Consider the following 15,515-nt stretch of genomic DNA (forward strand, 5'->3'; position numbering starts at 1 on the left):
ATGCTGTGCCTATTTGCCATGTTGGCTGCAAATGCAGCCAGTCCAGGGAGAGGCTGCATGCCCTGAGCTCAGGCTGTGAAGCCCTGACAAACCCAGGTGATTCCTATAGAGCATATCAGCTTTTCTGCAGTGTGTTTCCCAATGGGTCAGGGCTCAGGGGAGGTAATAAGCTTGGCTGCTACTCCTGGTCTAAACTGCAGCTCTGAACACACACCACTCTGCCCCAGAATTAGCAAACCACTGTTGGGTATCATACAAAAATAAGGAGTAGGAGACTCCAGGTTGCTGTCACCCTGAGTTTCATTGGCTATATAAGGTCACCATAGTCTCTGGACATGCCAGCAGACAAGGAAACATGAGCAACTGATTCACACAGCTGGTTTAGACTATTAGCACAGATTTCACATCATATGGAAGTCACTAGCCTGCTTTTAGAGCCTGCTCAGCCCTGGAAGGACATCAGCTGTGCTCTTGAGGTATGAGTCAATAATCTTAACCAGAAAGGCTACAATAAAGAGGCCCTGCACAAAGCTATCATAAGGGTGCTCTTGACCACCGCACGGTTAGTTTGCAGCCTGGATAGACAGCCCCTGTGTAACTGGAAGGTTATGGAGTCAGTAAACCCATTCATTACTGTCAAGTCACTGTAAGTCAAGTCTGTGAGACTGCAAAAAACAAACAAACAAACAAAAAACCCAACAACCCTATAAGTCATAATATTTGTGACCATATTACATTTTTTAATTTTATTTATTCCTCTGGGAACCATAAAAATGGGCCTTCTCAGCATTTCCACCTGTGAGCTGAAATACTATGAAACACTAGATTCTTGCATTATTTTGCATCACTGAACAGCCCTGAAAACAGGGCCAGGAAAGGGGGGGGAGGAGAGATCCAGGTAATTCTCTTACCTCATTTTGACAGCCCTTCAGAATATGTTAAATAAAATGAAATGCCTATGAAACTACAAAAATAACCTTGGGTTTCTCGTGCTACGCTTCTGTTTTCCATTCTATCTTTGGCACTGTCTGTTAAAGACACTGTGGACAAATGAGTAAGGGCTTGAGGGATCAGGCTGATACCTAAAGTCCCTGTTTACTCTTAGAGCTGGTTGTAGTAATAGAGGTGTCTGGCAAAACTCATTTGGAATTAAAGAACAGAATACAGCTGCGCTCCTTTTTCCACAGCAAATATGTTGGCTCTCCACCTCTTCATCTTACTTTATTTTTCACAGGTGCCCTAACTCCACTCTCACTTACACAGACAAGTCCTTATGGAGTGAAACCTAACTGAGCACTGAAAGATTTCCTTCCAAGAGGCTGATCCTGGCGTCCGAGCACACTATGCTCATGTTGGCTTTGCTGGGAATGCACAGTGCTTAGTGGTATCATGTCATAAGAGATTTAAGTCTGGCTCCAGGTGAGATCCAGTCATGGCTATCCTCTGTTTCATTGGTAATTTCTTTCTAATGACTGTTTGAGTCTAATTGTCTTGATTGGTGTGCTTTCCTTTCTTCCATTTGGCTTAATACTGGGTGACATCAAGCAACATATGTCTGACATGCTGCAACTGCGTTTGGCACTTTATACTTTTCAGTTTGTATGTGTGCAAACAGTGCTGTGTAGGAATAACAACGTGCACAGTAATGACAGCTTAGCAGGGCACAGCTTCCCTTTTTGCACTGCCATCAACTTGCCTGCAGGTCACAGTGTATCAGCCTGGACTTTTTGTAGAGGCATGGGGGGAAAAAAAACATCACTAAAAAGCAAAACTAGCACAAACAATTTTTTTTCTTTGCTAATTTTAGTGGCCAAAGCTTTGAACGTCTGGTATCTCAAACAAGAACATCCTCTGAAATCCAGTGTGGTGCCATTGGCAACTAATTGCTGGTTCAGATCCTTCTTGGAATGCAGGAAGGAAAATGCTGGAGCATGTACTTCACATCATAAAGAGGCATCGCTTAATGTCATTTCCTGGTGTGGTGATGTAAGCAGTATAATTTGAGCCAACCCAGCCTATCAGGGCTTTGTGGCATGAAGAAGATTCCTAGCATCTTCTCCTCCTTGCATAGCTGCAAAGAGAGCTATTCTTAGTAGTAGACAAAAGCATAACTTTGCTCTATATCTTGATGTAGGATAAGTTTGCTAATGCTGCAGATTCTTTCTTTCCTCGAATGGGAGAATTTTCATGAGACAGATTTTTGGTTGTGAATATGGAAGTCTCTTAATATTTGGATTTTGTGAATAAGATGGGAATTAATTATGTTGGCTACACTTGTGCCACTCCAGTCATGTTCTGATAGTCGATGCTTGTTTCTTCCCTTTGATATTGGCTTATTGTCTTTAACCTGTTGCTTATACAGGCTAAACAGGTGCTTTACTCTTGCTTTAATTACCTTTCATTTACCTCAGCTTTCCAAACACTTCTGCTACAGCTGATTTTTTTCTCATTGTTCCATCTTCTGTCTTTTGCTTTTTGGCACCTTTTCTCTCTTTTGTTAGGGTCAGTGTTTTTAATCAAGTTTCCTCTTCATTTCTAGTAGTCCAGCCTGAGCTAAACATGTTCAGCAGTCATGGCTGAGCTTCTGGCACAGCTCTGGAACAGTCACTGGCAACAATTGATCTGTTCCTTTTTGTGCTCCATGCTTCTCTTTCATCCTCTTTCTGACTTCTGAGGTGACACAATGAGGTTAAGTCTTGTCTTTGAAAGGAGAAAATTCTCTTAAAGCTTATCTGGAGTCTTGTACAACACTGCCAATGTGGCAGTTGCCATACATACAGCAAAACTATACCAGCTGAATTTGTGGTGGTTAGACCAGGCTGCAGGACTCTTGCAGATCAGCGGGGCTCTACTAGTTTCAGCAGGCCACTCTGTAAAAACAAGCAGGATAAAATTGTAGATGCCAGGCACACAGAGAAGCTCTGAGGGGGAGGCAGCTGATAACGTGTGAATTGTCTGTAATTTTGTCAATGCTTTATTTAAAGTTGAGGAGGAGAGAGAAGTCACCCCTGTAGAGAAGGAAGTAAAATGAGTAGCTGTGAGCTCTTCTAAGCCGATTACACAGAGCATTTCAGCACTGCTCAGCCTCTGACCGCAGAGGTGTGATGCCTCCAGGCACTGCTGTGTGCTGGAAGCTGCTCTAACAATGCTCTGCCCGCTTCAGCTATCATTATATTCACCCCAAAAGATGCTCAATGACAACCTGCAGAAACTGCTTCTGCAGGGTCACCTTGTGTCCCTTCAGTGAAGGCAGGAGTGCCTATCTAGATGAACTCTGCTCCAGCAGGGGTCATTTGCTTTCCTGCTGCTCTTTCTGCGGTGATTCATCTGACCTCTGCGATCAACACTGTGCTTTGTTTTGAAATGTGAGCTTCATCAGAGACAGGCCTGCCGGATGTGTCATTCAGCGGCAGCAAGAGGCTTTTCATGCAGTAGCCTTAAGGAAAAGGATGGCTCAGAAGCCACAGGACTTCAGGGGAAGAGGGATGCAGGGAAAGTTGCTGGTTTCTTGTCCTGGTGGGAGGCTCACCCCCTCTCCCTGGTGGGATGGGTAAGAGAAATGAAAAAAAAACAATTGGGTTGAGATAAAAACTATTTACTATGACAGAAAAGAAAGAGAAAAAAAGATTATAGCAATAATGATAATTATATATATGCACACACAAAACAAGTGATGCACATCACCTGCTGGACTGATGCCCAGCCTCTCCCCAAGATGTGGCAGCTCCCCCAGCCAACTCCCCAGCATTTTTCAAGTTTTTCCATGATGTCATATGGTATGGAATATCCCTTTGGGCAGTTTAGATAGCTGTCCTGGTTCTGTTCCCTCCCAACATCTGGTGCTCCCTCAGTCCTCCCTCACTGGCAGGACAGTACAAGAAGCAGAGAAACTGAAATGTCCTTGGCTCTGTATGGCACTGTTCAGCGATGACTGAAACAACACTGTGTTATCAGCATTGCTTTTCTCCTAAAGCCAAAACACAGCATCATACCACACACTAAGAAGGAAAAATCAACTCTGTCCCAGCTGAAACCAGGACATGGTGTTATGCACAGTATCACCTTCGTGGGTCTGCCATCTTGATTTAATGGGCTGCAATTATTTTAGAAGCTTGGCAAGCAGCTTGCTACTTATGTCAGCAAAGAATGGGTTTGACCTACTTATTGTATCTGTAAGAAGGCAGGTATTGCTGTGGATCTAAAAATTAGAGAGTCACACATCTCAAGACAAACTATCCAAGTATTTGCATGCAGTCACTGAGAATATGCTGGATGGGATATTTATGGACCAAAGCAACAGTTAAATCAAGTGAGCAAATGCAGAATATCATTCTGAACAAATGAAGTAGGTGATCTAAACTTACCATTTAATTAAGCATTTGGTGTTTCTCTAGCCTGATTTCCTTCTTTCTTCTTTCCTATGTGAATCATTTCAGACTCCAGTGCTTGGGTGTAGGTAGTGTATTAGAGCACTCAGAGCCAGGAGCTCTTGTGGAGGTCAGTTTTGTTCAGTGTTTCTGCGAGCACAGAGTTGGAAAGCAGCTGCACAGTACCTTCTCCGAGAAGTTCATGAAGCTCAGCCAGGGATGCTTTCACTCATTATCTCCCTCAGCTACGATAATTAGAAATCAGTACAAGCGTTGTTCCCTTGGAGTTGCATTCAGGCTGAAATATGCCTTTGTTCAGGTGAACATTGCCAAATGACACTGCAGAGACCATCAGTGCCTTTCAGGCAGCAGAGAACATGTAAATAAGTCCCAACACCCCCAGAGGTTGACCAGAATCAGAGTGGTACCCACTACATACCTAACTGACATGACATTGGCATCTGATGCATGTGTTGGTGGAACTTGGTTTATCACACAGCACATCCTGTGAGGCAAAACGCAGAGCCTCACCATCTTTTTGGTGGTACTTGGAGGATTCCAGATGGATAGCTGGAGAGAGAGAGAGAGGCAGCAGATAACCCTAGCTGATAGCCCTGTTAGAACTGGACTCTAATAGCTGTACCATAACGAAGATGTAGAGTAGAGGGTAACAAGGGCTGAGTTCGGCCTGAGTTCTCACTGTGAAGAGCAGTTGAGTTTGTGGGTAGCTGTAAGAACAGAGTGATAACAATTTATTTACAGTAAAGCAGTAAAAGCTGTTCAGGTTCCATCTCCAAGGTGACAGTCAATATGACATAAATGTTGCTTTAAAACTGAAGGGCTTTACTTATGTTGTCAGTCTATAGATGCTTTTTCCATACTCCATTCTGACTTCTGCAGATGAGCACCAGAGCCCCCAACAAACAGGCAAATGTGCTTTGTAAATTAAGTTCTGTGCAATGAGGATTCAGTGGGTTTTATTTGCATACTCATAATGTAATTCATCTAACGCTTGCTATTGATGAGATCCCATGCCAATTGCCTTTCTACATCCAGAAGTCCTTGAGATTATACAGTCTCAGTATTTTTATTTTTCCTAGTGCTACCGCTGCACAGGCTGCAGAAGCCGTTTCACATGCAGACTGTGGGCAATCTGAAACACAACAGAGCAACACTTTAGCAGCAACAGTGGCTGCCTGTGTCGTTAATGTAAGGATCCTTTACTCAGACTCCCATTTTGCCAGCCATCCTTCCACCTCTCCACTCAGAGCCTGCTTTCATGAGAACTGCTGCAAGTCACATCCATGAAATGTAGTGTAAAAGATCCTGGCCTCTCGTGTTGGATGTATTAGCTCAAGGATATTTTTCTAAATGAATACTCAGAAGTCATTGCAGTCTGAAAAAAAAGTTACTGTGAGACTTTTTGCACTCAGTTTCTCAGCTTTCCTTTAGAAGAAAGATGATTCAAATGAACTTTCCTTTATTTTTTTTTTAACCAAATCTTGTTCTTTCTGTATTTCCAGAGCTGTGATGAGTGACAATAACTTCAGGCTTCAAAGAATAGCACAGAAAGGCTTGATCACAAACATTTTGTAATTATTCTTCAAGTACCATTTTCATTTTTGTTTTGCCTATTAAATGTTATCTGGATAAAGTGGGGACAACAATTACTCAATCTTTGAAAGAACTAGGAAGTGAAGTTCAAAATATATGAAAGGGTGAGACTGGGCATTCAGAAGTATACTTTGTCCCTTAGATAATTTTTGGAGACCTTCTCGCTGTGGGTAAGGTTGATGAGCAAAGCTCAGTGTGTCAGCTGGGTGTACAGAGCAGCGGAGGGATATAAAAGAGAAAGCCTGGAAGTCACTCTGCACTGGAGCCCAGCAGTTTGGAGACAAACTCTTCAGCATGCTGGTACTCCTGACTGCCTGAGCTTTTGAAATGTCCTGGCATCTCTGGATCTGCCCTCGTCTTGATAATGCAGAGCAAAGGTGCAGGCTCTGGCAGTAGGATGGCTTTTGTGGCTCCCAGGCAGATATGGGTTACTTGGCATTTATAGCATGTAAAGAGTGTGGCACTGGGGCTGCAGATTTGGCTTTGTGGCCCAGAGACACAGGCCTAAGCTGAACACAGCGTCTTCCAACCTTGGTGCCCATTGGTTTCTTTAGTTGTATTGGTGAATTAATGCAAAATTTAAATTAATTGCAGGGTCCAATACTACTTTTTTTTATAGGCATTAAGTTCTGGAATATTGCTACCAAGGTCACTTGGATTGGTGCAGAAATAATTCATTTTAAAAGTTGGAAGAAGTTGTAGTCAAAATAAAGCAACCTGAGTCATTTTCAAGAAGTCTCCTTCATCACAGCCTTGAGGCATCTGAGGATTACTTTACTATTAGTATAGATTACTATTTTGGTATCAGTATCATTTTAGGACACTGCCTTTTAGTCCTTCCATTTTGAGTAGAGTTTTGTCCTCTTTAAAATGCTCAAATAACTTCCAGTAAGAGGAAATAGATCTAGGATGAAGAAGAAATGTGTCATGTTTGAAATCATTGTGCTGAAGGCACTTACTGCTCACAAAGGTGTTTCAGTGAGTCAGATGCTTCTTCTATTCCTTCCGTGTTCTTTCCCTTCTTTTCTCTTTCCTACTATAATGTTTTAGAAAAGCAAAGTGTAACTTGCAGGGAAAGGACTCATGTCCATGAGGATGGTGCTGTTTTGAAGGCCGGTTTTTCTTCATGACAAAGATTCATTCTTTGATGTTACTCCGACCCACTGCTAATGTTTCGGTGGTCGTGTGCTAAGATCTTTGTGTCTATGCACATAATTTATGGCTCTTCACAGTGTAAGAACATTTGCCATTGAAAATTCCTTGGACAAGAAAAGATGCCTCCAGTAGGTACATTTGATACTTGGTTTTGTTTTCTGCTGTTGCTTTGCAATGATGGGAGCCACTGTGCAAAGGCTGATATAAACAACAACAAAAAATCTTTCCTAAAACGCTTTAGAGCTCAAACTGGCAAAAGACACATGTGAATAAGTGGCATTAAGGGCTGAAATGACATCCGAAGCCCTGGGGCCTGTGGCAAAGATATAAATTAAACTCAGGTCTCCTGAGTGCCAATCTCTTGCACAGTTCAGAGGATTGTGCCTTTTTAAATTCAGTCTCACTAAGAATATTCAGAATTCATCTTCAGAGATAATGAAATCAGACCCAGTATAAGCACTGGTGCACAAATGCTCTTTCAATCAGGTGCACCTTTGAACAAGCAGTTCATTTCATAAAAGCCAGTGGGGTTACTTACGGTCTTGAACTTACACCACACACACGCATGCACACGTATGTTCTGTGCAGCCCTAGTGCTGCATTTTCTCCATTCAGTTGTGTGCTGTAAATCAGGATCTGTGCATCTTTGGTTCAGTACCCAGCAAGCTCGGGGTTTAATTAAAGAAATTCCATTTCCTTTCACTCCTGGAGGCTCTTTTTGATAGAACTATCCCTCAAAATGCAGCATGATTCATTTCTTCTGCATTTAGAATAATATTTGTAAGAAATAATAATAAAAAAAACCTGTTAGGCCTCAAATCATTCCTTTATTCAGAAAGAAATTGAATGCTGTGGCCTCTTGCAGAAATTGAAGGGGAAGAATTATACGGTTACACATATTTTTATCCTGTTTGAGTGAACAATGCAATAAATCAGCTTGGTCTCCAAACTACAAAAGCTGGTAAAATACCTAAAAGACAATAGAAAATGACAAAATCCATTTTAGTTTTCAGATGTTTTCACTCATTCCTTATACAGTAAGCAAAGAGTAAAAAACGTGATAACATTTTCATATTTCACTCTCTCCTTAAAGAGAAAAAAAATGCTGCAGGAGGATAGGATGATAGGATGGCAAGCAGTTCTGTATTTCCAAGATTAACTATGAAAGATGGATCATCTGGGCATGTCTGAAAGCTATGCGTAACCTTTGTGCTACAAATATCTCATTTCAAAAATGTCATATTCTGCTTATTCAATGGGGTTCCATAAGGCTATTGTAAGCACCGTGCCTCTTGCTTCCAGATCAGAACTGAAGTTATTACTGCCTGTGTGTTTGGTTTTCCTTTCAGTTTATTAGAGGCAGCTAATTGCTTGGCACTGGACTGCCAATAAATATAGGCAGTTGCTGCTTAACAGGTGTAAACTCAGTGAAGTTGGGCTTTATTTGCAGGGATGGCAGTGCTTCCAGTTCTTCAGTTGTGGTGGGTTTGGCAATTAGGAATGCTGAAGACAGAGCCCTTAGCACAGCACCTGAGCTCCCACAGCCCAGGCAGCAGTGGCAGCTCCCACAGTGACTGCTGAACCGCCGTCCTCCAAGCACCTTTGTACTGGTCCCTGCAGCCCTGGCAGCAAATTGCCTTTGTGCTCTGCAATAAAAGCATCCACAGGGGCTTCGTGAGGCAGTTTTGCATGACTAGTTAGGGAAGTGGCACCTGGCAGAGAGAGGAATTGTCCTCACCTTCATCTTACCCTCTGGTTTCACAAGTGGTGAGAAAAATAGAACTGACTGAAAGACAAAAATCTCTCTTAGGAGAACCCTGAGGCTATTTTATGGAGGAGATGTGGTATTTGTGGAAAAGGAAGGGAGAAGGGAGGGGAATAGGGAAATGCCATGATTAGAGATGAAAAGAAAAATCCAGAAACTTTTGTTCTGGGAGAAGAGGTCTTGAAAATACCCAGTTCAGGAGAAACTCCAGCTGAGCACATCACCTTGCTGCCCTCTGATTCCCATCCCAAATGAGACAGTGCATGGGGACTGCAGGTAGTTGGGGAACCCATGGCCATGAGCTGCTTCTCACTGTCTGCAGCTCCTGGGAAATCCTGTGGGCGATCCTAGTGCCGACTCAGCTTCACTGTCTGTTTGTAAGTAGATCAAGAAATTGACACAAAACGTCATGATTAACTGTGTCTTCTTGCCTGTGGGAATTAACAAAGAGCAAGTTTATTTCTAATTGAAAAAGCAGTGGCAGGTTTTTGTTATTCTCTGCAAAGAAAAGCTCAACATACAGACCAACAATAGTCCTTCTCTATGCCTCAGAGTTATAGGAGTGCCCAGCTTGCTGGAGTAGGTGAATGAACAATCCCTGCAGTAGAAGAGCTGCATCCTTCAGTGACAGCAGTGGCTGTCAGAGCAGCACCCTGAGGAAGCAAGACCCAGATCAGAACCTATAGAGGTCTATAGGAACTTTCATATTTCTTCCATTTACCTTTGGGTCAGGCCCCATGTGCAGTGAAGTACTGGTGGCAGAGTCTCAGGGTGGATTATCAGGGACAAACAAACTGGGGACGTGGTAATCCATGTTGAAAAGCACTCAATTACCCCATATTTAGAGGAGATGACACTGCAGTACGTGTATCACCAATATGTCAGCATGGTTTGCTTTTCATAGGAGTTTATGTTCCCAGCAGGCACCAAATGCTTTTTCTGCCTGATAAATGTCAAGTACTTAAAGCAATCTTGCCTGTTCCTCTCAGGAGATTGCCAAATAATCTCCTTTCATTGGCTATGGGCTCTTGCCAGGGCTTCAGCATTTGTGCACATTTATCCCTGCCAAATGTTGGTAACACAGGAGCTGTACAAATACTCCCTGCTCCTTTTGCTAGCTTTGCACAGCTCTGTTCAATTTCAGGATTCCTATTCTTTCCTCTGATAGTTGGGAGTAGAGCAGGAATTTGTGTGCAGGTGTTCCGTAACCACGGGTGCTGTGAATTCAGCCCTTACTATTGAGCAGCATTTCAGAGTAAAAATCTTTGTTCAATAAACATAGTGTCTTGCATCACAGCATTCTCAAAGCTAATTCTGTTCATCTCCTGAATGCCCCGCTGCAGCTGAAGGAAGTTCCCAGTAGGTGTTGTGCAGCTCCTTTCTTCCCAATCATAATAAAAGATTTCTTTGCTGCTCTATATCCTCTAGGAAGTCTTACAGCCCCAAATGTAAATACTAAGTAGCAGACTGGAGGTAACTCTATAAGGTTTAACAAATATTTAAAGTATTTAGTTTTAAATTTTAGTTTTAATAGTGCAGTTTATCATGGAGAGAAAAGATCTTCATAAGATACCATCTCCTGGAAATAGATGCTTTAATAAAGGAAACTGGTAGAGAAAGAATGCTTTGAATAGAAAGAGGAAAGCAAATCTTTCACCTTGTCATGTTTTATGCTGTGGATCATATGGCAGGGCCAGATCATTTGACCTTTTTGTTGATAATGTCACCAAGATATTTTAAGCTAATGCTACATACTGTGCGATGGCAGATGAGAATGCTGTGTGTGTCAGTGCAGCAGTTAATTTCAAACCATGCAAAAATACTTTACGAGACGAGATGGCAGAATGTCACTCATTTTTCCATGACATTTCTCATTTCCTTGTCTATAATGTAATAATGTCTGAATGTTGTTTGTGTAAACCCCAGCACTTCGGGAGGGGCACAGATCGCATGGCAGAACCTTTTCAGCTTGCTTAAAAATGGTGAAAATAGAAGGAAGAAAGAGGCAAATGCTATTTCTAGCAATTTCTTGGAAAACATGGTGTTCTTAAACACTTTTATTTTTAAAGGGAACATATCAGCTGAAACTAGCCTTGAATGGCTACCAGCACAAGAGCATTTTTTATGACTTTGCTGTCAGCAACACTGCTCCAGATAAAAGGTGGAAGAGTGGTGATACAGCTGTGACACGGAGCTGTGTGTGTGACACCTGTGCTTTAGGGGATGTAGATGACAGAATAGGGAACAAGGATACACGGATGGCAGAGGAGTGGGAAACACGTGTACCTCAGGTATACGTTAAGGATGTGCAGGGTGCACAGGGAGCTGAAATTTGCAGAAAGCCTCTTCTTCCACAATAGGTGATTTGCAAATGCAGCAAAGTCTGCAACCTGTTAGCTGTCACAAACCACAGTTCAGGTCCTGTGCAAAATGCTCAGAAGCACTTAGGCATTCTGTGCCGGTCTCATTGACAGCCTCTTCACTTTAATGACACCGATCTGAAGAAGATCGCATTTGCCAGAGTTGTAAATCAGATTGAGGAAGGTGTGGAGAGAGGACTGAGCTCAAGTTGATGTCAGTAGAACTGGTATGAATGTGATATTCAAATAATATACTAAACAGAAAGGGAATGGGGGTTGAGCTGGCAGCAGAGCAAGAAAAAATCTGATCGTATGGTCAAATACATCAGGAGTAATATTTTCTGCAAAGCCCAAATGATTCACATAGCCTACATCTCGTTCCCCAAAGTCTATCATAAGACATTCAAGAAAATTAATTTGGGTTAATTAAAAAGACAAATTTAAAGTACATTAGGATATATCCACAGAGTGAAAACTATCAAGCTACCAAATACGCTTATCTGTAGTAGCTTTTGCATGTCCCTAGCCTGCTCCAAAGTGGAACACGTTAATTGGAACCATCGTGAAAGTATAATCTTTTTTTTTTTTTCTTTTTTTCCTTTTATTTCTAGCTGGTTTTGTTTTTGCTCTGTTGTACATTAGTTACATGTTAGATGCATGTTATTGATGGAGAGTGGTCCTGTTACTTCATTTGTAAGCTCACACATACATCCAAGTCTCCTTAGTCCCAAACAGAACTAGGATCTTGTTTAACAGCTGCCAATATTTCTATCCCTTTTAAGAAATACCGAAGAATTATTTAACAGGTAAAGCAGAAGGATGACAAAGCAGTAATGCTGGGTTTGAATCTTCCTCTGATAATGACCAAAGCTCATCAGCAAAATGCAGTACTGCAGGCGCCTTCCCCAGCACTCAGCATCCTAGCAGGCCATCAGAACACTGCCTCACGGCTGGCAGAGCCACTGGCTTTGGGAGCACATTGGGAGCTGTTTCAAGAAGAGTATTTTTAACTCCATGTGTGCTGCCTGGTTGGTTTAACATCAGATATTCACTAGCTGCTGTCTGATGGTTGGGTCAGCAAATGGGATCTGGAAATTCTCTGAATGCTGAGTTTGCAGTGATAGATCTGTAGCAGCAAATTGCAAAGAGCAATACTATCTGATAAGAATGGAAAGCTGCATTTCTAAGCTGGCATGTATTTTAGGAGTTTCTGAAAACTGAGAAACTTAACAATGAGGTGTTGAGGCCTTCAGTGCAAGAACTGTTTACCCTATAGGAATACAAAATAGGTTCAGTATGCATAGTAAATTTCATTTCTGAATTAGTTTGTTGAATCCATGTAGGATAAAAACTGACTTCGGCTAAATATTTAATGAGGTACTCTATTAACCCCATGATTTAGTGAGACTTTTCATTAAGTATTTGTGCAAAGAGAACAAAATGAGTTTCATTTGTCTTTAATTCATCAAGGATAATTTTAAGAAATCCTTAACCTTTTCAAATGAATTTCATAATAATATTTTGATTTCTAATTTCACAGATTAAATGATCTGTTGTTTCTAAATAAACGTGTTTCAGAAGGATCTCAATCTGTGAGGTATTTTGTATCTCTTGACTTCACGGAATTCTTGGGTATTCATAGGACTGAATTCAGATAAATGATTAGGATCATCCCTACAGGACATTTTGCAGTATTTTTTGTTAGCATTTCCTTTCCCTTTCAGTGCTGAGACAATTGTACTTCATGCAAGATGTTACTGTAAGCAAAAAAGTCTTGATTCATCAACGTGTTATTGCAGAGTTGCATCACTGTCATTCCAGTGTGAATGTCCAGGATTTTAAGTGTTCCCTTACAGCCATAAAGAGTTCATTTGGATACTTAATTTTATGTCTCTTTGTTTTTAAAATTCCACAGTGATATTTCAAAAGCATAATAATTAAAATGGAAAGTCCTCCTGTCCAGGTAGAGAACAGTTGTCTCAGAGGAGGGGAAGCGTTCATTAGCTGCTGACTATTGGAGAGTCACAACCTCTCTGGGGAAGATTAGGAGTGTTTTGAATAGGATGCTATTTTTGTAGTGTTCTACTGGTATGCTACCAGAAAAAGCCAACAATAGGCTGGTCCCATGAAATCCATTCCAGAATTATGAGACCATTACAGAGATCCTATGTTTGACAAAGATTGTTAAATATTTCTTATGAATTTGTATTTTGTTTTGTTCTCAGTGTCAGCCAAACCAAGACCTCACAGTGATGAATATACAAAGAAGATTCCACCTCCTAAGCCAAAACGAAATCCAAACACTCAGTTAAGCACATCTTTTGATGAAACTTACATCAAAAAGCATGGCCCTATGAAGACACCACTCACTAGGGATGCGTCCTTGTCACAGGTCAGCAGTCCTGCCCCAGACACAGAGGAAGAAGAGCCTGTTTATATTGAAATGGTTGGGAATATACTCAGAGACTTCAAAAAAGATGAAGATGACCAAAGTGAAGCAGTCTATGAGGAGATGAAATACCCTATATTTGATGATGTAGGCCAAGATTCAAAATGTCAATGTGAATATGACCATCACACTTGTTCTTCTCAGTGTGCTACTCCCACAGTGCCTGACCTCGATTTCACCAAGACTTCAGTGCCATCTACTCCCAAGGGCTTGCTTTGTGATATACCCCCACCATTTCCAAATCTGCTTTCTCACAGACCTCCACTGCTGGTGTTCCCACCAGCACCAGTGCAGTGTTCCCCAAATTCTGACGAGTCTCCTCTAACTCCGCTAGAGGTCACAAAGCTTCCTGTTTTAGAAAACGTGTCTTACATAAAACAACAAGCTGGAGCTTCTCCATCTTCGTTGCCACCTCATACACCAGGCCATCAAAAACTGGAGAAGGAGCAGATGGTATCTCACGGAACTAGCACCCCTGGGCACACCTCTTCACCTCCTCATCCTTCTACCTTATACAGAACACAGTCTCCACATGGTTATCCTAAAAGTCACTCTGCCTCACCCTCTCCTGTCAGTATGGGTAGGTCTCTTACCCCTTTAAGCCTCAAAAGACCTCCACCTTATGACTCTGTACATTCAGGAAGTCTCTCAAGAAGCTCTCCATCAGTGCCTCATTCTACAGCCAGAAATACATTGCAAGAAGGAGGAAAGATGGTAAATGTCTCAGTCAGTACCTACGGGTCATCATCTCAGAGCAGTTCCCGTTCTCGGACACCTACCAGTCCTCTGGAGGAACTAACCAGCCTCTTTACCTCAGGACGAAGTCTCCTGAGGAAGTCCTCCAGTGGCAGAAGATCTAAGGAACCTGCAGAAAGTAAGTTCTTAATACAATTTTTCTCATTCTTACTTAGGGAGTAGCAATTTCCACTGTATTTTACTAAATCTAATACTTGGCAAAAAGCAAATACTGCAGAACTCTGAATTCCATTCATAATTGCCTTGTAACTAGAAGAAAAATGATTATTCTTAAAACTGTGAATGTTATTAAAGTCAGTGTTTGTATTGTTGTATCTTAAAGACTTTTAAGCATGTGTACCACAACTACAGAATCCTGTCAGACAGGAGTACAATTCATGGCTTGGTCTTGCAATAGGAATCAGTGTCCATTAACTTTTCCACAGTCATAGCGGTCCATGTGAGTTGGGATCTTCTCAGTATCTCGCCTTCTTAATTTTGTGATGGATGTTAAGATGATTGTCTGAACAACTTGTAGTGAAATATCCAGACAGTAGTTTCTTAGGGCCTCTATTCATCACCCTTAACTTTGCCAGTAATCACTATGCGTGTGGTAGAAACCAGAGGTACCAGCTTAAAGCATTCTTCCCCTTCCCACTGCCTCCTCCTGTCCCGTGCCACAGAGTATCCCTTTCAGCTGTGACAGTGAGACTGGTTGTGAGGCCATTCTGTGAATCAATATGAAAACCAACATGACCTAAAACACATTACCCACACACAGGGGAAAGGATCAGAGGAAATTGTGTAGAAAAACCTTAAGCCAATATTGACTTTGAATACACTGTATCATAAAACCATTGTCCCATGTGCATTCAGGTTTACACAAAGCACTTCTTCTGAGTTAGTGAAATATGGAAGCTCCTAATGAAATCAGCAGGAGTCACAGGTGTGAGTGAAAGCAGAATCTGGCACCAGGATTTCTCCTGAAAATAAGCATTCCTGTTCAGTGGTCATAAAGACAGTGTCTTGCAGTGGGACTCAGCCATAACATCTTCTGTCTGAGTGCAAAG

The 15,515-nt window shown here is 41.8% G+C and overlaps 1 protein-coding gene across 4 annotated transcripts in view; it reads left to right on the forward strand.

Moving 5' to 3' along the window:
• The window catches only part of NYAP2 (neuronal tyrosine-phosphorylated phosphoinositide-3-kinase adaptor 2), a 156,239-nt gene that overhangs the window by 86,347 nt on the left and 54,377 nt on the right, over nucleotides 1-15,515 (forward strand). For all 4 annotated transcript variants that reach the window (XM_046898618.1, XM_422618.8, XM_046898619.1 and 1 more), the window contains one exon: nucleotides 13,487-14,584. In XM_046898618.1, the coding sequence (XP_046754574.1) occupies nucleotides 13,487-14,584 (1,098 nt within the window). The remainder of the gene's footprint in view (nucleotides 1-13,486; nucleotides 14,585-15,515) is intronic.

This window comes from Gallus gallus, chromosome 9, assembly GCF_016699485.2.
Source record: "Gallus gallus isolate bGalGal1 chromosome 9, bGalGal1.mat.broiler.GRCg7b, whole genome shotgun sequence".
Lineage (NCBI taxonomy): Eukaryota > Metazoa > Chordata > Aves > Galliformes > Phasianidae > Gallus > Gallus gallus.